This window comes from Hirundo rustica, chromosome Z (assembly GCF_015227805.2).
Source record: "Hirundo rustica isolate bHirRus1 chromosome Z, bHirRus1.pri.v3, whole genome shotgun sequence".
Classification (NCBI taxonomy): Eukaryota; Metazoa; Chordata; class Aves; order Passeriformes; family Hirundinidae; genus Hirundo; species Hirundo rustica.
The window spans coordinates 28,227,611-28,249,726 of record NC_053488.1 but is presented as its reverse complement, the minus strand read 5'-3'; the positions used below and the strand labels follow the sequence as shown (position 1 = coordinate 28,249,726).

Below are 22,116 nucleotides of genomic sequence, written 5' to 3'. Positions count from 1 at the left end.
ATTTAAAAAGGAAAAAAAACCCAAAAACACCCCCAAAAACATTTTTGCTGGCTTCTCCAAAAGAGGGAACATGCAATTGCACCAAAAGACTACAAAGGAAAATTTGTAATTGCTCCTGACAGAAGTTTGCACTCTTCCAGTCATGGCCACAAGCGAGTCTGCAGTCTTGAACTAAGATTTAATCTCCTCCAGCAATTGGTATATGCTTTTCTTAGTTTAATGAAAGGGAACGTGGATATCCAGTTCACACATTGGCTTGTCTACTCTACATGCTGAAAGCATAATTGCAAGCTAATCACACATACATCATTACAACAAATCAAGTACCCACAAAACAAGAAAAAGACCAAAAGCCTAAGCCTGTCCCTGCTGAGACATCATGAGGTCCCTAAAAGCCCCTTGGCAGCTCCTGTTCACAGAAATTGTGAAGGGGCACAAGGAAGATTGCAGGAGCAAAATTGCTTTATACACTTCAGCTGGGCATGCTGCTACTCCTGCACTCAAGATACATGCATAGGAAAGGAGGAAAATGGCAGGAGCTGGAAAAAGAGAGGCTGCTTTACTGATACTGGTGTGTACTTGGGATGATCTTATATATCTCTGAGGCAATCTGCTAAATAGCTCTGCAGGGTGAATGTAGGAACATTGCTCACAATGCCATGTATACTTTCTCCTCCACTTTCCTGGATTGATAACTTGTCTCAGCACAGACACCAGCTCTCTCATCTCTCAAAAACAGTTGAAAGGAAGAACTGAAAAGCACTTTTTCTTCTATGCCTCCCTTGCTGCAAGGTTTGTGGTTGCAGCTGTAGTAGGCAAATGGGCATATGCTGGCACAAATGCTTCAGTAAAGCTGACAGACAACAAGCTCTGTATAAGCCTTTACCTCAGCTGGGTCCTCTCACAGGCTTTGGCAATGGGACAAGAAAGCAGCCAAGCCCAAAACAGCAGGAGTGGCATGCTGAACTGCAAGAAAGGCACAGAACAAACTGTAAAAATGCCAGAGGCCATGTGGATCCAGAGACTCAGGAAAAAAGTCCTAAAAGGTGATCAGAAAACTGCAACATGTTGGCAGGATCAGTTCAGTCCATATCTCTTTGCACATAGGTGGGCTACCCTGCATCTCTGCCTCTTATTTTGAATAAAGGCAGAGTGAGAAAAATATCAGCCCTCATGTACATGGGAAAGACTCACTGTGAGCAAGGGGGAGACTGCCTGGGGACATCAGAGGAGAATGCAGAAGTAGCAAAAGGCCAGCTTTGTCCTGTAGTAGTGGAAGCCCAAGTGGTATGAGCCCTGAAAATAGAAGAGAAAGAGGGGGGAAGATAGGGGTGTGTGACAGAAAGCAGGCTTGTATTAGCTCTGAGGTTAGTCTGGGTTACAGGTGGGCACCTCAAATAAAAGTGCAGGCTTCACCAACCACACAGGCACAGGCTGGAGGACTGAGGGAGTGGGTTAAAGAAGGTTTATTTTGCTGAAAATTTACACTGTGTGTTCAGGCAAGAGAAGGCAGCAGCTGAACAGAGCTGCTCCTTAGGTGCAGGGACAGCTACATGAGCCACACTGGAGGCCTTAAAGCCAACAACAACAAGAGTAAAAGGCCTGTTTATCTAAGAGCTGACATTTCCCCAAAGACTGCTAAGAATTACCAAAAAGTACACAAGAACTTCACATATTGGGCAAAGCAAACAACTAACAGACCAGTGTGAGAGAAGACCTGTGCATTCTTGGTTCAGCTGCCCTGAGGCGTGCACAGGGCTTTGCCTGGCAGCAGTGGCAGCCCCAGCGCTGCTCTCCTGATTGCTGCCAGAGATCTCCCCAGCAGGAGACAGACTGAGGAGCTGGGGGTGAGCATCCCCAGGGAGGGAATCAACTGAAAGAGTCAGCTTGGCTGGGCAGAGCCACCCTAACCCCACCTCCTGAAGCCCCTAAACCCTTGCAAAGCCATGGATTGGGGCACTCGGGCTTTCCTGTTGCTGTCCTTCATGTACCCCTGGCTCATGCTGATCCACCTGCATGCAGACAGGTCCACCCTGCCAGACTGACCTCTGTGAGTCAGTGGCATGGCCAGAACCCTGCATTTGATTTTAAGCTCAGCTTGACAGAAAAGTACTTGCTTCTGTGAAACATGATGCTAAGAAGATGGTAATGCAGACAGCTGCTGGTCATGCAGACTGGTAGCCTCACTGCCACTCAGAACAGCCCTGCTGATGATGCTGCCTGCCCTTCCATTCCCCACTGTTAGTTGAGGCAACACATGTCTCCATTGAAAATAAGACATTTCCTCATTCTAATGGACATATTCCAAAGCATTTTGCTCCCATGTGATGCCCTCAGCAGCCAGCTGAACCGTCACATTCATGCTATATTATGCTAGCCAGGGAAGTCAAAGCTGGGAAGGCATGGAAGAAAAGGTGCTTTTCAGTTCTTCCTTTCAACTGTTAGTCCATTTGAGAGATGAGAGAGCTGGTGTCTGTGCTGAGACAAGTTATCAGTCCAGGAAGGTGCACGAGAAAGTATACATAGCATTGTGAGCAATATTCCTACATTCACCCTGCAGAGCTACTTAGCAGATTGCCTCAGAGATATGTAAGACCATCCCGAATCAATAACATAACTTTTAAATAACTTCAGATTCTATAGGGTGAAAGTGTTAAATGCAGAGATGTCAGTGAGAAAAAAAGAAGGGACAAGGACATGGAACACAGCAATACTGCAATTTACTTCATAAGCTTGTGTATCCAAGTAGTTGCTTGGGAGCCAAATTTACCAGTCATTTATAAGCAGCCCTAGTTGAGGGCATGGGGGTGCTATATAAAAAGCTGCATTCTATCTGAACAGATCCTCACAGGACTGATGAGTCACAGATTCTCACAGAATTATAGATTTTACGATGTGCTGCTTCAATATGTGTACTCCTGACCTTTACCCCTGCTGCATATACCCAACTTGGAAGAAGTGACAACCCACCAACTTGAACTCAGCCTGCTTACAAAATAAACTAGTGCATTTACTTAATTTTCATAGGAAAAAAAAAAAAAAAGGAAGAAGAAAAAAAAAGTAAAAAATTTAAAAATACTCTCAATGACAAGTGATTGGATTGTCTCATATGCTTAATTGTGCACTTCATACACTAATATCTACTCTTCTGAAACCTTCCACATGAATACTTACTTTACAGGGGATTACTTCCCCTTTGTGCAATGGGACACTTCCCTGTCTTCCCCTCAAAACCTGATGAATGTTGTTTCCAAAGTATCAGGAGTTGAGAAGAGCAGTTACGTAATTTTTAGCTCTCATGTGATGGCACCACCATTCTTCAGTTATCACAGTACTGTACCTTTCACGTATACAGCACCGGTACCATGATAACCGAAAAAGGACAGTTCATAGTCTTATTATTTGATGCCATTGTCAGATAAACAAACCTCCCTCCGTTTGACTAAAATAACTGCTCAGTGTCTAAAAATAACTGTGAAACTGTGATCTAGTAAATCCCTTCCAAGTCTGAATTTTTTTTTTTTTTTTTTTTTTTTTTTTTTTTTTTTTGGTCGTAGATACTGTCTTCCCTAACCAGTTTCTCCTAGAACTCAATTTGGCCACTGCTGTGAAAGATAACAAAAACGTGGTTTTATAAATAAAACTAGAGGAAAGCCAAGGAAAGTCTCTGTGCTTTACTGGGTGTGGAAAGGAACGCTGTCATCAATGACAAGGAGAGGGCTGAGGTACTTAATGTCTGCTTTGCCTCAGTCTTTAACAGTAAGACTCCTATCCTCAGGGCAACCAGCCCCCTGAGCTGAGGTACCAGGAGCAGAATAGATCTTCTATGATACACGATGAAGTACTGAGCCAATTAGACATTCAGAAGTCTATGGGATTGCATGGGATTCATTGAAGTGCACTGAGGGAGCTCGCAGAAGCGCTAACCAAGCTGCTGTCCATCATGTAGCACCAGTCCTGGCTAACTGAGCAGGTCCCAGAGGACTGGAATTTGGCCAATGTGATGCTCATACCAGCAGGGTGAGAAGGAGGATCCAGGGAACTGGAAATAGCCCATGGCTTGGATGGGCACCCTCTCTGCTGGGTAAAAAACTATCTGTATGGCTGAGCCCAGAGGTTGGTGGTGGATGGAGATACACCCAGCTGGTGGCCAGTCACCAGTGGTGTTCCAAGGGCTCAGTACAGGGGCCAGTTCTGTTCTTCATGGATGATCTGGATGAGGACATTGAGTGCAGCCTCAGTCAGTTCACAGACAGCACCGAGCTGGGTGGGAATGTTGATCTGTTGGAGGGCAGGAAGGCTCTGCAGGGGGATCTGGACAGGCTGGATCATGGGCTGGGGCCATGGTGTGAGGTTGAACAATGCCCAGTGCTGGGTCCTGCCCTTGGGCCACAACAACCCCAGGCAGCTCCACAGGCTGGCGCAGAGTGGCTGCAAAGCTGCCCACAGGAAAAGGACCTGGGGGTGCTGTGACAGTGACTGAACATGAGCCAGGGTGTGCCCAGGTGGCCAAGAAGGCCAATGGCATCCTGGCCTGTACCAGCAACAGTGTGGCCAGCAGGACCAGGGCAGGGACTGTCCACTGAACTTGGCACTGGTGAGGCCACACCTCAAATCCTGTGTTCTGTTCTGGGCCCTTTACTCCAAAATGAAGAAGCAAAAAAGACATTGAGGTGCTAGAGGGAGACCAGAGAAAGGCTATGGAGCTGAGGAAGAGTCTGGAGCACAAGTCCTGTGAGGAGCAGCTGAAAGAGCTGGGTGTGTTTAGCCTGGAGAAAAGGAGGCTCAGGGGTGACCTTATTGCTCTCTACAGCTGCCTGAAAGGAAGGTGAGGTGAGGGTTTGGTCTCTTCTCCCAGGCAGCAACCAACAGGACTAGAGGAAATGGACTCAAGCTGCACCAGTGAAGGTTCAGATTGGACATCAGGAAGAGTTTTTTCACTGCAAGGGTAGTTAAGAATTGAAATGGGCCACCCATGGTGGTGGCGGAGTCACAATCTGGGAGTGTTGAAGAAACAACCCTACCTCGCACTATGGTCTAGTTGAGAAACAGTGTTCAGTCAAAAGTTGTACTTGATGATCTTAGATGGCTTTTCCAACCTTGATGATTCTGTGATTCTGTAACCTGTGTTTACAACTAGCAATATAAGATTTTTTTTTTTCCCCTATCTTCTTAACAACTACCAGCTACACACAAAGCTTTAGTAAAAACTGAGACTGAAGGATCAGATGGGATTCTGCTGTCCAATAAAACCTTGAAATAGCACATAGCTCCATAAGTTGAAGCCTTAAGCTGTTTCATAGGAAAAATCATTGCTTTAGATTTTGGCTAGCCTTCTGAAATATGACATTTAATGACACAGCTACAGAGAGATCACTAGGGAAAACATAGTCATGTACACTAGGCAACAAAAAGCCAACTGATGTATGACATACATTCCAGGTCAAGAACCATCAATAAACCCTGTCTCTGCAATTCTCAGAAACAGGAATAATATAGAACAGTAAGGGAATCATCTAACATGTAGAAACAAACTTTAGGCAACTTACACCCCTTGTCTCATTTGAAGTCAGGTACAATTTGTTCTATTTGTTACCACAGGCAAAGTCTTTCATATATAAAAACAGCTGTGCAATAAAACTAGTGAATTAAAACAAGACTGTGTAATTGAACTGAACAAAAGAACATACGTGTATGGAGACAGAGGTCCCAACAGAATTTTGGAAACATCCCGCTGTCCAAGGGTCATAAGGAGCAGAGCAAGGCTCTGATTTGTTGAATCTACACAGCCTCCCTGCAAACCAAAATGTTTTAATAATTAATCTCTGTGCAAACCAGAAACTGGGATGAGAGGAGAGCAACAAAGGCAAAAGATATACTTAAAAGGCTGAAATACCACTCCCAGTTTTTAAGGGACAAGACAATAAAAATCTAGATTTTTTAACAGTGACAAATTGATTTCACATGTCAGGCTGGGAAAAGAACAGAACTAAAACAAAAGCCATAAGAAGGTCACATTGAACATCCCTCCTAATCTGTTTTAACATCTCCGAATGTAAACACTGATTTTTTTTTTTGCAGTAAATTGAAAAGAGAATATTAGTTCTAGTTCACATGCATCTGAAGATCCATGAATTCCAGCACTTTATGATAACAATAGTTACTTTTGGATGAATAGTTCAGTGTTAGCAGATGCAAAAGAGCAAGTTAAAAGTTATTTAACACTTATCCACAAAAACTGTTGCTGCAAACTTTTGTGGGTTTACACTTGTAAAACATTTTTGTCCATAACTGAAATGGAAGAATTTTTTTATTGCTAAGGGAAAAAGCCATACATAAAATTAAGTAGAACCACAAATACTCATGTACCTATCTGACTGTAGCAGGTCATATGCAAGGTAAATTGTTCTGTATGTGGAAGGTGTTTACTATGATGCTATTTTTTATATAATGTTTACTATTATTAATTAGAACTGGAAGGCTAGAATTAGAAATTAGAATTGTTTACAAAGCTGGAATATAAATTTAAAGGGATACTTTCAGTCATGGATGCTGTAGAGAGAATTTACCAACAACTGCTGTGCAAAACCACTGAAAATAGAAAAAAAAATCTGACATTATTTTGGACTGTCGTTATATTCATAGTGATCCACAGCCACATGAAATCTATGAACAGTTTTCTTCTGCATCAAGCCTAATGCTAAGTCCTCTGAATAGACTCTAGAGAGTGTCAAACTAAAAATTCATCTTTCAAAAACCAAATTCTCTAATGAGGTAAACTGACAGCTACCTTTATTGACAAGGAAGGTAACCTATCATCATTTCAGGACATAACATTATCCAAGAATTCAAGGGAGAAAAGAAATTTCGGCCTACATCAATAAGATAATCAGCCAATGTGACAACTTCAGCACATTTACTCAGTGAGAGGCAGAAAGGGAGAGCCTTTCCAAGGGGGGATACTGAAGATTTAATTTTCAAGATGGCCTTCTGTGTGACAAGCCTCAGCTCCATTGTTCTAAAAAAAGCCTCTGCATTTCATGCAATGAAGTACACAAGTACATCAAAGTAAGTAGGTCTATTTCACTCACTACCATGACACAACTCCTAAAACATGCTCTTACAGCAGCACTTGCCCTTTTAATTGTGTGAACTTGCCATACCAAATGCCTCCTATGGGATCGATAAAAATTGTGCTTTATCTTGAGGTAACAGGGTAGTTGCAGAATTTGCTGGTGCAATCTAAAGCCACAGATCTCACCAGTTGTATTTGTCAATGAGAAACACATACAAGAAGTATTCCTGACTCTGGACTTTTGGTGGTTGTAGTTCGGTTAGTAATTCAAAATGCTTCTCATTACCTGGATGAAAACTTCACATTTTCTGAGCTTGTTTCATTTCTCTACAGCTGAAAACATTATAAAGCATCTACTTTTATAACCAACTTTATACAAAAGCTTCAAGCAGCATGGAGACAACCACGTCCTAAGAAATGTATCAAAACACAATAAATCTATTATGTCCTAACTGCTTACATACATTTTCCTGCTGCAGTGAACCAGTTATCCCCAGTACTGCTGTGCAGTAGCAACCTCTTATGCCCACTCATGGTGGTGCATTCCCCCCATCCCCTTGAGCCACTCTGTGGTCTCATGAATTCTCATTAGACACTGACCTTGACCTTTGGGCCATCAAAGATCAAGTTAAGCAGTGTGTTCCTAGGAACTTCTGCCTAACAAACTGCTGTTTCCTAAAGGACAGCCTTGGAACATTATTCACAGCCCAGGAGGAACAATACTATTGTTCCTGCACCTTTTGACAAAAATTCCACTAACAACTGACCCAGACTGTGGCCAGAACAGAGGATGACGGAAGGCTAAAGCCAAACATCTCGCAACCCTCTAGACAGCAGTACGAAGTGAGGATCTCTGGGTTCTCCAAGGCCACAGCAGGTTGCACCAGCACCTCCCTCTAAGTAGAACACATCTTGAAGTTGAACAGTACTTGGAGAACAATCACCAAAAGCTGTTGAGAGGGCCTGGGTTGACACACTCAATCCTCAAAGCTTAACCCTCCACATGTTGACAGGTACAAACAGTGGACATATTTTATTAAACTTGAGGGGAATTTTTTACCTTTTCATATACATCTTTACGTCTATGTGTGCGCATATATGAATTGACTTAAATACACTACAGCAAGCATAGTATGAATGTTGCCATCTCCTAATTTTCCAACTAAGTTACTACTGAGTTTATAGAAAATGTTATTGAATCATTTTGTAAATGTTAGTCACAGAATCACAGAACAGTTAAGATTGGAAGGGATCACAGGAGGTCAGCTGGTCCAACCTCCCCACTCAAGCAGGATCACCCGAGAATACATGGCACACACTGCATCCAGACAGTTCTTGAATATCTCCAGTGAGTGAGACTCTACAACCTGTGCAAGTGTGCAATCACCTTCACTATATCTTCCTTATATTTGGGTGGAACTTCCCATGCATCCAGTTTCTGTCTGTCGCCTCTTGCCCTACTGCCTGGCACCACCAAGAAGAGCTTGGGTCCATCTTCCTGGCATCCTACTTCAAATTTATTGATAAGGTCCCCTCTCAATCATCTCTTCTCAACACCAAATAGGTGCAGCTCTCTTGGCCTTTCCTCATAAAAGAGATGCTCCCATCCTTTAATCATCTTCGTCATCTCCTCCGGACTTGCTCCAGGAGCCCCTTGTCTCTCTTGTCCTGAGAACTGGACACAACACTCTGTATGTGGTCTCACCAGGGCTGAGTAAAGGGGCAGGAATACCTCAGTCAATCTGCTGTCAGTGTTCTTCCTAATGCACCCCAGGATATCACTGGCCTTCTTGGCCACCAGGACACACTGCTGGCTCATGGACAGCTTGTTGTCTACCAGGATACAAAGAGCTATTCCCCAGTGGATCAGTTCCCAGCCTCTGCTAACGCCCATGGTTATTCTTCCCCATGTGCAGGACACTGCATTTGCCTTTGCTGAGTTTCAGGTGGTTCTTCTCTGCCCATCTCTCCCACCTGTTGAGGTCCCTCTGAAGGTCTGCATGGCCCCCTCAGGTATTGGCCACTGCTCCCAGCTTTGTGTCGTGAGTGTACTCACGAAGTAGACATTTGTGCATTTGTTCAAGTTATTGGTGGAGAAGTTATGGTGGCCCATATTTAGCCTTTGGGGACATCACTAAGACCTCCAGCCAGACCCTGTGTTACTGATTACAAGCCCCTGGGGCCTCCCATTCAACCAGCTCTCAATCCACCTCCCTGTCTACTCATCTAATCCACACTTCCTGAGCTTGCCTATGAGGATGTTGTGAGAGACAGTGTCAAAAGCCTTGCTGAAGTCAAGGTAGACGATATTCACTGCTTTCCCCTCATCCATCCATTCAGTTGTTTCATTATATAAGGGAAGCAGGCCAGTCAAGTAGGATTTACGTTTAATGACATGCTGACTACTCCTGTTCACCTTCTTGTCCTCCATGTGGATAGAAATGGCCCCCAGAATCACCTTTCCAAGGATTGAGCTGAGGCTGACTGGCTGGTAGCTTCTTGGGTCATCCTGCTTGCCCTTTTTCAAGACTGGAGTGACATTTGCTTTCTTCTAGTCTTCAGGCACTTCTGATCACCACAGCATTTCAAAGATGGTTGTAAATTCCCCACCTTGGTCTCTCAGCTCTCTCAGCACTGGTGGGTGCATCCCATCAGGGCCCATGGGCTTGTGGATTCCAGGCTTGCCTGACTCCAGCTCGGTCCTCCAGGCAATGGAAAGTGTTCCTTCAACCCTTCCTTCTCACTAGTCTCCTGGGTCAGAGATCCCTGAGGGCTGGTCTTGTCTGTGATGATGATGCAAAGGCAGTATTCACCAACTCTGCCATCTCTGTGTCCTCTGTTAAAAGGGTCTCACTTCCATTTAGTATCGGGCCCATATTATCCTTTTTATTTTGCTATTGATGTATTTGAAAAAGACTTTCTTATTGTCCTTGATATTCTTTGCCACACTTAATTCCAGGTGGATCTTGGCTTTCCTTGTCTCTTTTCTACTTACTCTGACAACCTCTCTATATTCATTGCAAGTGACCTGACCCTGCTTCCAGTTCCTGTGTATTTTCTGCTTACCCTTGATGGATTACCAGGAGGAGATCTTTATTTATCCATCAGATCTCTTCCCCTTTGCCCAATTTCTTGCACATTTGGAAGCACTGTTCTTGAACCTGCAGGAAGTGATCTCTGAATATCAATCAACTCTCTTGGACCCCTCAGGGTCTCTTGGACCCTGTGGGGTTTGTCCCCACAACAGTCTCCATTAAGATCTCCCTGTAGAAGCTAAAGTAAGACCTCCTGAAGTCTGTGGTTATAAACTTACTTGCTGTCCTGCTTTCTCCGCATTCGGTACTGAATTCCACACTCTCATGGTCAAACCTCCAGCAAACTTTTCTGGTTTGTATCAGTTGAGCAGCACACCATTCCCTGTGGGATCCTCCACTACCTGTGTCAGGAAATTGGCATCCATGCTTTCCAGGAACCTCCTGGGCTATTCATGTTTCACTGCGCTGGTTCTGCAGCAGATGTTGGGGTAGTTAAAGTCCCACAAAAGAACCAGGGCCTGTGACTTAGAGACTGCTTCATGCTGCCTGTAGATGGCCTCATTCACTTTGTCCTCCCCATCAGGAAGCAAACACCCACAACAGTGTCACCCTTACGAAGTCGGCCCTTTTATCCTGACCCACAAGCTCATTGTCCACTCCAAGACAGAGCTTGATACATTCCAGGTGCTGCCTCACACAGAGGACAACTGTCCTGGTGTGTCTCTCCTCTTTATGCCTTTATGTCTTTATGACAACATTCCAGTCACATGAACTATCCTGCCCCATCTCTGTCACCACAAAAAGACCAAAGCTCTGTGACTGCATGCAGGTCTCTACCTTATCTTGCTTGCTCCCTATACTGCGTGCACTGGTGCACATGCACTTTATAGTAAAGTATGTGATTGTGTCAGCATTCCAGTAGTCAGTGATTAAATGGTGCTGCATTCTTTATACAAATTGTGATCAAGTCTGAGGCTACATTTTGCAAGGGGTCCAGTTTTGTGACCCAGAGGGAGGACATCCCTTACACCTTTTGCAGTCTTCTCCTTTCCCATCCTTACCCTTTTTGCATTCCCATTCTCTGCACAAATCATTGTAGATTCATTCTAATCCAAATTTTTCTTTGTGTGCTTCATCTATGTAATAAGCAATAGTGAACCTCACCATCAAACTTTGTTGCATGTCAACAAATTTATAAAAAATCTTGCTTTTGACAATAATTTTGCCAGTGATTTAAGTGATCTAAACCATTCATTTGCAACACCATTCCTACAAAGGCAGTTCCCAGACAGTGACATTAAGTGATTGCTTATAATCTAATGACTGAACAGCAACTTCTGCCAAGTGGAGGACTAAACACTCCCAAGGAGGCCAAGATTTTTTTTCTATCAATCCGCCTGCCACTTACTCAAGAGTCAAAAATTAAAAACAACCCTCCCAAAAGAAATGGGGTGGGCAAAGTAAGAGCGAAGGTACATTTGTTCCAAAATAGCTGGCACTCATTAGCAATGTAGAATGCAGCTTCCAGACTGTATTAATTCAGTCTGTGGCAGTCTCTCCATTGTTGTTTACACTGACTACAGAGCTACATCCAGCTAGTTGTGACAATTAGACACAGATCACTTAAAGACCCATTCCTTTTTAAATGTTATACAAGTAATACAGCTGACATGTACATACAAATGTAACAACTCTGCATATTGTACAACACCATTTCAAAAAGGTTTATTCTTCTGAGCTTGAGCCCAGTTTTATTTGAGTGTTAGTTATATTTTGGCATACACACAATTTCCTCCCTCACCTGTGTGGTACATATTTGCAGGACTCAATAATTTGTTATGCAAAGGGTAACAAATTATTGCATGTGGTTTGTATTTTGTTTTTTGGGGGTTGGGTTTTTTTCCAGAAGAATACAGCAAAGCCTTACCACACTGAAGTAAGACCGTCTTGAAACTTAACACATCGATGAAATACTTCATTCATATTAGCACTAGTTCAATAAAACAAACAGCTTTAGCCCTCCTGCCCCTTCAAGGTCCCTGAGCAACTCGGTCTTTCTTCATTAAAGAACTCAGCCTTAAATAGGTACTTCCCTATTTTTCGTTATTACAAAGAATATAAAAATTAAATCCTTCTCCAGTTCTTCCAGGCCTTTCCGTTCTGCCAATTACTTCTACATAAAGCTCCCATAAATAATGGCTTTCAAAGACAAGAGTTAAAATCCTTACTGGGCTTCTACAATTAAGCTTCAGAAAGAGATGCATATGGATTTGTAATGACAATGCTAATCAGTCACTCCATTGACCCCTCTTGCAGAGCCACGGCAATTAAGGCACTGTGCCACTTATTATTAGTCAATTAGCTCTGACATCTTTCCATCAAAAAGTGCATTAAAAAAGCTCTCCTGATTCCAAGAATCCTGCAACCTATTTAATATCTTGTTGAAGGCGTAGTAAAGGACATTTAGCAAGACTCAAATCCTTATATTTCCTAGGTGAAAAAGTTTACACAATAGCAAGCACTTTACAAAATGTCCCTGGACCCCTTTCATCAGTAACTCCAACTCCAGCAGATTTGTGGATGATCTCAACACCTAAAGCCCTTTTACAGAGAATTGTCTCCAGTGCTCTCAGGGTGCCTTTGTCTGGTCAACCCTTCCTGGCTCCCACAGCATAGTACGTACTGGCAAAAACAGATGGTGAAATAATCTCATAAAGAGAAGATCTAAAAACAGGAAAAGGAATTCTCCCTTGAGCCCTGTATTCAACAAGTAGGTGATAAAAAGATGTGGGACTTAAAGATTGCCTGTTCAGAGCAATCTATCCTTGGTTTTTCATATTTTTAGTTTCACTAAACACCTTACCTATGCAAAGAAAATTAAAAAATAGTACGTTAAACTAAACAAACACTGTGCACTTCACAACATGTTTTTATATCCTCTCTGGGTTCAACACTAAATCAAACTGACCTAACAAAAAACCCCCAAAAGACCAAACATACAAAAACCTCCACCCCAAACAAAAAATACAAATGTCCAAAAAACAAGCCCTAAAAAACCCCATCCCAAAACAACTAACCCCCAAAAATACAAAAGAAAGAAAATGGGAAAGAAACTTTATCTTTAAAAATTCAGGCTAGCACTGTAGGACCATGTGTATGGTACATAAATTCAAGTATTTATTCAGGAAAACTACATAACAAAACACATCATGTTGCACCTGATGGAGGGAGAGGGGAATTCACTAAATAATGACTAAATGCTGCAGTGAAAATGTAGCACAATAGCCAAAAATGCAGGCAAACTAGAACTTTTCCACAGTGACCTGCTGTAGTGAAGGACAAATAGTCTGTATGCTGCTCAGCATTTTTCAGTCACTCTTGGACATTAGTCAGCCACACACAGTGTAATCTTCCAGGAGCACCAGAACTACCATAGCAAGCAAGATTCACTCAGAACCTGACCTTCAAAGACACTGAAAGCCTATTACTTTATGATTCAAAGACTTGTCTGACCCTGCTTCCTCCTCAAACTTTTTTTTCCTGTTGTCTTAAGAGTCTCACTATCCTTTGCAGAATTTGACTCATCATATTTAAATGGCTGTTATACACTAAAGCAGAAAGTTACTTGCTTTAGGCCTTTCCAGCCCTCTTCATTTCATACGCTCTCTGATATCTGACTCTGTGAGAAACATAATATCTGGACAAATTCCATCACTAGTTTTAATTAGTCAAGTGTTGAATGGTTTCCAAAGGAAAAAAAATACTTATTGTTGCTGATTAAAGTATGTGGAAACAGGATTTTTGATGTCTCTGGACACCTGACTACCTAAAGATGTCTTCCAGGACATTTACACAAACAAATGTACTGAAAGATTTTTACAGTTCATGCCTGAAATAAAAATAACTACATGACACTACATTATTGCAGAAATAGATGTTTCAGTCACTAGTTGTGACTACATTCCCCACACATGCTGAACATTCAAACAAAAGGGTTCCAGATTGTACCCAGCAACCCAGGAAGAACATTTTGGTGGTGGCATTTTTGTGAGACAGGAAGCCTGGGCTAGAAAAGTCCTTTAGCAACATGGTTTATATACTGAATAAACAAAGACAAAATATTAATGGAAGACTGGAGAAAGTGGCCAACTGATAATTCAAACAGGTGAAAGATTTGCAACAAAGAAAGGGAAAAATAATATAGGCACATATTAGAAATCTAACGCAGGTATGGGTGTGATTTATGAGCCTGAGGCGCTTTTTTATATTTAACTACATTCCCTAATAGAAAATCCAAGTAATGGCAGTTTTAACACTTTGCAAAGTCACATAGGTTATTACAGTTCAGAGTAACTACTTGTTGTTTTAAATAATGAGCAAAATTTGTAGATTACTGCCTCCTAAAGGCTAAACGTGTTTCATCAATACTAAAATACAGTTATTTAAACATTTGTGGAAATATAAAACAAAGCCGCTGGAAGGTTCTTTATTAAAACAGAAACTCATCATGGTGCTATTTGCCAAATTATTTGTAACACTGAAAGCTGCTCATCCACTAAAATTCTTACTACAGATGAAAATAATTTTTAATAAAGAAAAATATCTATGATGAAGAAAATTGCAATGAACTTAGGATGGATAAGTAAACACCATCCTAGCTCCCTTCCAACAACCCATTAAAACAATTCTTCATACAACCAACAATTCTCAGCACATTTGACTTTGTCATCAGCATCACAAAGTGGTCAACATGGAGCCTTGCTGGGTTTTTTCCCCTTCTGCTCACTTCCTCCTATGTTCTTCCACTCATAATGTCCCATTCTAAACACTGGCGTAGAAGCACTGACTAGATTACCCATCCATATCACTTAAAGTAACAGCCCATGTGAAGCTAACTAAGTTCTGTTGCAGACAGAAAGTAACAGAAGAAGAATTCTCCACTCCCGTGATTCATAATAACACATATCAAACATTGGAAATAACATGCCCCAGTAAGTCATTACACTGTTAAGGGAACCATGCAAAACCACTCTTTACCTGGATGAAAAAAGGCACTGGCAGCACCAGATCATCTGTTTGGATCTGAGCCTGTCTGAGAGTGCCACCAAACCACCCATCCCTTTACCTATTTTGTCACCTCCTTCCCTTACATTTATACACACATATACAAAACATATTGGCCACTTACTCTATAGACCTCCTCAAGCAGCAGCTTAGCACAATTCTGGCCCAGTTCCTCAGGAAGCACAGCTGCTCCCTGGCCCTGAGGGTTTGAGGCTAGCTCAGCACTGAGAATAGAGCCATTGATGGTTTCTGCAGTAAGGCACATGCCAAAACCTGGTGATCTGAAATAAAGGGAAAAAATGCATTTGATTTATGGTCAAAATTGCAGCAATGAGCCAAGAACTTCAAGTCACAAAGAGATCCTTCTTTAGGATGACAAACATCCTGTTTGATACGATAGATTGACAGCAGACAAAGAAAATTAACAACAGTATTTAGAAGTCAAACCCAGTATCATTTTCCATAAAACCCTCTATGCTGGCTTCTCCCGGGCCAAACTCTTTAAACAGGAAAAATGAAAAAACTGTTTGGTGTTTTTTTTAAATAGAGGAGGGTACCTTTCACATTTATTTAATTTGTGTTTGATAAATATTTCAAAGGTATCTGGTGTTTCTTCTCTGCAACACTCAAACTTAAAACTTCCCTTCTTTGAGGCTTCAGCTCTTTCCCCTGGAAGCAGCAATATTTAGCAAGATTAGACTAATTAGTTAGTATCAAGGATACTGCTATCATACTGGATTCATACTTCAGATGAATGTCACAACACAGTAAGATCAGAAACACAGCCAGCCAGGTTGAAAGGGATTCAGTTCCTCTTCCCATGCTATTGTTTATCCCTCTGCATGAGCTAAATGTAGTAAAAATAATGCTGCTCCAATTCATTTGACTATTTAAATTTCATAAACAGATGAGAAACAAAATTGAGAACTCCAAAATCACACAGCTCCTAGAAAAAGTTTTGCAATTTTGATCCTGTAAACAGTCTGGAGCCATTAAAGTTACAAGCCTGGTATATTAAATATGATGAAGGATTAGAAAAGACAAAAAATATTAAAAAATCATTCAATAATTTCTAGGTTCATTAACTTTTGAATCTAACAAATTTTAAGACAATATTTCAAGAAGGAGAAAACAGTGAAAGAAAACATGCATGCCTGCATGCAGACAAAATACAAACAAATGAGTTATCCAGAATCTTTCAACCTCAAGGAAGAGGGACAAGAGGACAACAGAGATGACAGATACCAGCAAAATGGTGTCAATCACATCCACCACTTCTGTGTTCTGCTGGCAAACAAAATCTGTGGAAGTACAGTAAGTTAATTTTCCAGTCCTCATTAATGAGGACATTTCTTGAGCCATTCAGCAGAAGACAACCCATACTGCTTTAACACTTCCTTAAAACACCCTGGTATACATCAAAAGGTGTATAGTCGACTTTGAATCTCAGTTTCCTGAACATATCATGACAACTTTGATCTTAATCTCTCTTCAAAGCAATGGATTTAAAAATGAAGGAGGCTCAAATTGCTTTTAGTGGCAGTAACGATGTATTGCATTCCTTGTTTAAGAAAACACACTTCTATTCCTGTTATGTAAGTAAAACAAATGTATGTAGTGAGTCACCCTTTCTTTCTTTGTGAGAAATATTTATTTTGAATCAACAAAATAGAGGATTGTGATCTAAAACTCAGTAAAATTAGATCAGGATGCCCTAGCAGATGAACAAATGCAGAATTACACGTCTGTTTCCTGTAAATTCTGGATACTCACTTTCCAGAGCTGACCCCCTTCATATGATCTGTGTAGATATATATGTCTGGAAGGAATTTATTCAGGATGCCCCTTGCAGATTCCACCATTCTGTTTGCCATCTGTGGTGACACTCGGACAGAGTACCTACATTTCTGAGCTAAGAAATCCATTGTGCTCACAAGAAAAATTGAAAGCAGACACTGACAAAAGTGAAGAGACCCCACCCAGTGCATTATTTCAGAAAATGTGTGTTTTATACACCTATTTGTGGGCTTTTGTCCATGTTCCTGTACCTAGAGAACCATATGCACGTAAGTGCTTTTTACAGTCTTTTCATCGATATACCTTGAAGTGAAGTACACAGAACAGGTGAAGAACAGGTTACGACTAGGTTAACATCTATCTTGAAAAATGCCCTTCATCAAATTTAAATTGCTATTCTGTCATCTTGTACTTCTTATGATGGAGGAAGTCCCTTGTGCTATGTTCTTCATGTATTATTAAAACATGATCCTGAGCGAAGTTTCTGTGAATTAGCAGCAAAAATATCCTGCCTTTCTGTTTCTGTCAGGGAGAAATTGAGAAGATGATAAGAAATTAAAGACAAATGTTCCAACAAAAAAAAAATTTAAAAGTTCTACGAAAAATATCTTTGCTATCTCCAACTATTTTGCAGCGTTCTGAGGCTATCAAATTCACTGGTTCTCTAGTCACTCAGCATCTGAAGGTTCCAGGAAAGAAGAATCTGCCACCTTCAGACCCAACCCACCTCCTCACAGTACTTAAGAGATGAACTGCCTTTCTGCTCTTGTACTCGGGTGCTGCTTCAGAGAAACTCCCAACAGATCTTCAAATGTACAAAGCACATTATGCTTTAAATTCCAGTCCAACTATAATGCAGACTCAATGCTCTACACATATAACCAGCCATCTGCACATACATTCACATAGCAATGCAGAGAAATACACTCTCAAAACTCCCAGCTGGCAGGGAAGAATTTCCTTTTCTACAAATTTCTATAGCATCTCTTATGGAGTAGGCAAACCGAAACCTTTAGGATCTTAGGGCTAAATCATTAAAAAATAATCAGAAAATTGGTCTTGCACAATTGATGCATTCAGTATTTTGGTTTAAATAAAAAGTTGCTGTAATATGATCTCCACAGCTGTGAGGAAGAAGTTTTACTCAGTTGAATTTTGGAGGAACAAAAGTACACATTAAAAAGACATAAGGACTTATCCTTAGAAATGTTTTGTTTTCTATAGCCTTGAAGGACCACTTAATAGCTAAGGTAAAATGAGACTGCCTCTCACTAGGCTTAAAGACAAAACTTTAGAGAAAAGGCCCAGGAAAACCTACAGCAAGGTAGAAGTTCAGAACTGAATTAGATACATCAACCAAAACCAGTCAAAGTGGTCAAGAATGGTGCTGCATACTGATGACAATTTAGAACAACAGCAGTAAAGTCATGATCATTGCTTTCTCCTTCACACAGCAACATACAGAACTACTTACTACAGAGAAGAATGGAGGCATAAGAAAATTACTTTCTCCACCAATATACCAAAGCAATCATCAAAAGCACGAGCTGCCTCCTTTATGCTCTGTAGCACATGCATTCAGTAAAATTGCTCTTGCTTGGGACAACTGCACTTATCTAAATGCTCCAACTGGACAGGGTAGTCAAAACATCAAGCTCTCACACACAGTTGTGACAGTATGCCATAAGGTAAAAGAAGAAACAGGCTGCCAATCTACACCTCTGGCAGAAAATGTGACCTCATTCCTACCTTCCTTTTGGGAAATCAATACCAAATCATGTTTGGGATTCTCAAATACAAACTACATGTTGGCCACTGCTTAAGACAGTTTTGTTTAAGGGATTTCTACCTTCTTCCTACAAAGACAGCAGATTCATGACATATACGATACAAAGGCTGCAAGAGAAAAACAAAATTAAAAAGAAGCAGACATTCCAAAACACTGACTAAACTCGCAGTTGTTTGAAAAAGTAAGGAGTTCACAACAGTATTTTGTGCCTTTATCTCTGTGTAGAATAAAAACCTCCTCCGCTTCCACCTGCAATGGTACTACCAAAGGTGAAGAGCCAAAGTATTTTCTTTCAAAACCCACCAAAAAGCTCAGTGTGTGATGCAAGGTGTAAACTGAACTAATATTTAAGCTCCCACCTAACTTCTGCTAAACTAGTAACCGCCAAGATGTCACCTATTTAATGCCAAACTAAACTACATTGGTTACTACCAAATTTACATACAAAGTGAGATTTATTTTAGTGCTCCTAGATTATGTGATGGAAGGTACTTGCTATTGAAAAAATTTTAAATAGTGCTGTTCAGTTTTGAATTTATTCATTTACTTATAGTTGCTTTTTGAACAGCAATGTTTTGAACACAGGAGTTTTGAGACACAGCCCTGAAATGTAGTTGTATGATTCCTCTGTGTAATGTTTGCCTGTGTTACCCATATATCTGCTCAGAAGTGTGGGTGCACTTCTGTGACTTCCAAGTTAGGGGACTTTTTTTTTAAATAAGCAAAATCTTTTACAAGTGGAAAAACAGACAGACAAACAAAAAGGATACGCCGTTCCTCTGATGCGCTTGATTTTTCCAGGGTCTGTGAGCTGAACAGGCTGCAAGACCTTTCTCACTGGGCAAGCAAACAGTATCTCTCCACCCCCTTTGGGAGGCATTCCTCTTCGGTTGATCTAGAACGAACAGTGGAGGGAAAAAGCTGATTAGTAAATAGTACAAAGAATATAGCTACACACCCCAAAATTACACTTTCATTTCACATAGAATAAAATGCTTTAAGTAGGGGCATTATGTGAACAGGCAAGAAAACTACATCCTAAAGGCAGAAATGGATTTTGCATCAAAACTGAAAGCAGGCACTGAATTCTCTGTTCCTCTCAAGTAAAGTAAGGCATGGCTTCTCAATAGGAAAGAGTGCAAAACCAAACAAAAACATCTTTATCAAAACACCCTTGTCTTAAGACTTGTCTCTAGTAGCAGATCTGCACCTTACTGCTGAGGAGACTAGAACTACTTGATTTGAGCTCAGCTGGTTAGAGCATGGTGCTGATAATGCCAAGGTTGTGGCTTTGATCCTCACGTGGACCATTCCCTTAAGTGTAGGACTTGATGATCCTTACAGGATCCTTACACCTTCCAACTCTGAATATTCTGTATGTGAGGGACTAGAATGAACTCAATCCCACAAACAAGTCTGTCTACCTGACTCAGTCCCACCATTCCAAGCCGAGGATGGAGCTGGGACGTGGGCCAGTGGGATGGTCTGGGTAAGGAGGCCCACAGCCAGCCAGGGCAGGGCTTTGTTGAGCTGAAGACCAGCCCTGACGCAGGGTCATCACAGGAGTAGAGGCTGACAGTGCCAGGACAATGACATGGGCACCAACAGTGCAGCCAGATCCTTCACACATTTCTCCAGCCTCAAAGAAACCCAAACATTGTTTTATATCCAGATTTACTGGGCCTCTGAAGACTGTAGTCTTCAAAAAAAGCTTCTTTCCTCTATTTTCCAAACTGGAAGCAAACTTCAATTACCCAAACACAGTTCCAGCTCTCCTACAGGTGAAAAAGGTTAAAGATGCCTGTTGTAATGCATTAATTTGGTTTATATTGTGTTTCATCGGATTTGTGATGTTTTATTCTTTGCGTCACGTGGTCTGTCCCTGCTCAGCAGTGCCCATGCCCCACACGGGGATGTAACCCAGCTCCCCCTTTATCCCTGACTGGGCAGTGGCTTGTCCCTGCCTCTGGGCCCTGCCCCCTGGGGAAAAAGCCCCAGCACGAGTGGGGTCTCAGCACTCTGGCACCAGCATCCACCGGGAAAGGACTCCAGAATAAAGCTGTAATATCCCACCCAGTGAGAGAGAGCAGACACTTTCCTTCTGCCATCGGCAGTCGTCTGGTCTCATAAAGAAATTCAACAGATGCCTTTTTCACTCTCTAACCCCAAGCATTTGGCAGAATGAACAAGTAGAAATAAAAAGGTAATAAATTAACTGAAAAGCAACAAAAAAGCAAAAATGTTTCTCAGTCCTCTATTTGGAGACTAAGAGAAGTCACTACTTTCTCCTTACCCTCTCTATCCTCTCCATCACTGTGTGACTTGTAGCCACAATTCATCACCTGTTAGAGACAGAAATCCACAGCAACCACATCACCCTGTGAAGTACTGCAGGAACATAACTTCAACATGTGCTTGAAAAGAAAGGAACAAACTGTCTTACCTTGATTTCCAGACTTTCACCATCGATTCCAAACTTCTTCAGAAGGGGTAGAGCTGTTGCCTTAAGGACATCAACCTATGGAACACAGAATTTTAAAAAAAACCTCACTATTGGAGGTTAAGACAGTAATTTACAAATCACTAAATTATGAAGTGACTAACAGAGACAAGTCTTATTCATAGAAGGTATTTTACGGGAAGATATGGGACCGCAGCACAGAGAGCTTCATCTAGTTAGACTACCACAGTACATCACTACTAAAAAATCTCCTAGAACAAATTACTGGCAGATAGAATTTCCTATTCTGGCTTTCTTCCTCAGCCTGATTTTGAATGCCATTATGTAAAACAGCTTAGTTGTTTTTCTGCACAGTGAAAGATTTCTCTGAACATTTCTCTGTTATTGAGAAAATAATATTCTTCTGTAATTACTAAAAAATTCCTATAGCTAAATAAATTAATGCAAGAGCCACTGCATTTTTTCAGTCATCACTGCAAAAGCAGGCCCTTGATGTGGCAGAAAGATCATTCTTCTACCAACAACTACTTTTTACCTGTTTCTAAGAAACAGAAGCTTATAGGTAGCTTCTGTTGAAGCACTTAAAAGAATCTGAAGTGGGCAACACATCATCAGTGTACTCCCTTTTAAACCAAGTGCTCACCAGGTCCAGGTCTGAATCAAATTATCCTTGTCATTGCTCTTCCTAATTCCTAAGACTACAGGGCCTGCCCTCTTCTTCCCTCTTCTGAAACTTCAGTATCACTTTGCCAAAAGTGATAAATATTATTTAGTAGTACAACAGCACAGGGAGTTACCCAAGACAAACAGCTGTGGATAGACAGGATCAGGACAGCATGACCAAAGAGAAAACAAACACAGATAAAAGAAACAGTCATGAGGATGAGGTAGACAG

General features: G+C 41.4%; 1 protein-coding gene across 1 annotated transcript in view; it reads right to left on the bottom strand.

The window, feature by feature from the left end:
* RCL1 (RNA terminal phosphate cyclase like 1) overlaps positions 1-22,116 on the bottom strand; it is a 33,847-nt gene that overhangs the window by 961 nt on the left and 10,770 nt on the right. Inside the window, exons 4-8 of the mRNA XM_040089976.1 lie at positions 21,204-21,278; positions 19,531-19,655; positions 16,948-17,073; positions 15,299-15,455; positions 5,691-5,794 (exon numbers count right to left, since the gene is read on the bottom strand). Of these exons, the coding sequence (XP_039945910.1) occupies positions 5,691-5,794; positions 15,299-15,455; positions 16,948-17,073; positions 19,531-19,655; positions 21,204-21,278 (587 nt within the window). The remainder of the gene's footprint in view (positions 1-5,690; positions 5,795-15,298; positions 15,456-16,947; positions 17,074-19,530; positions 19,656-21,203; positions 21,279-22,116) is intronic.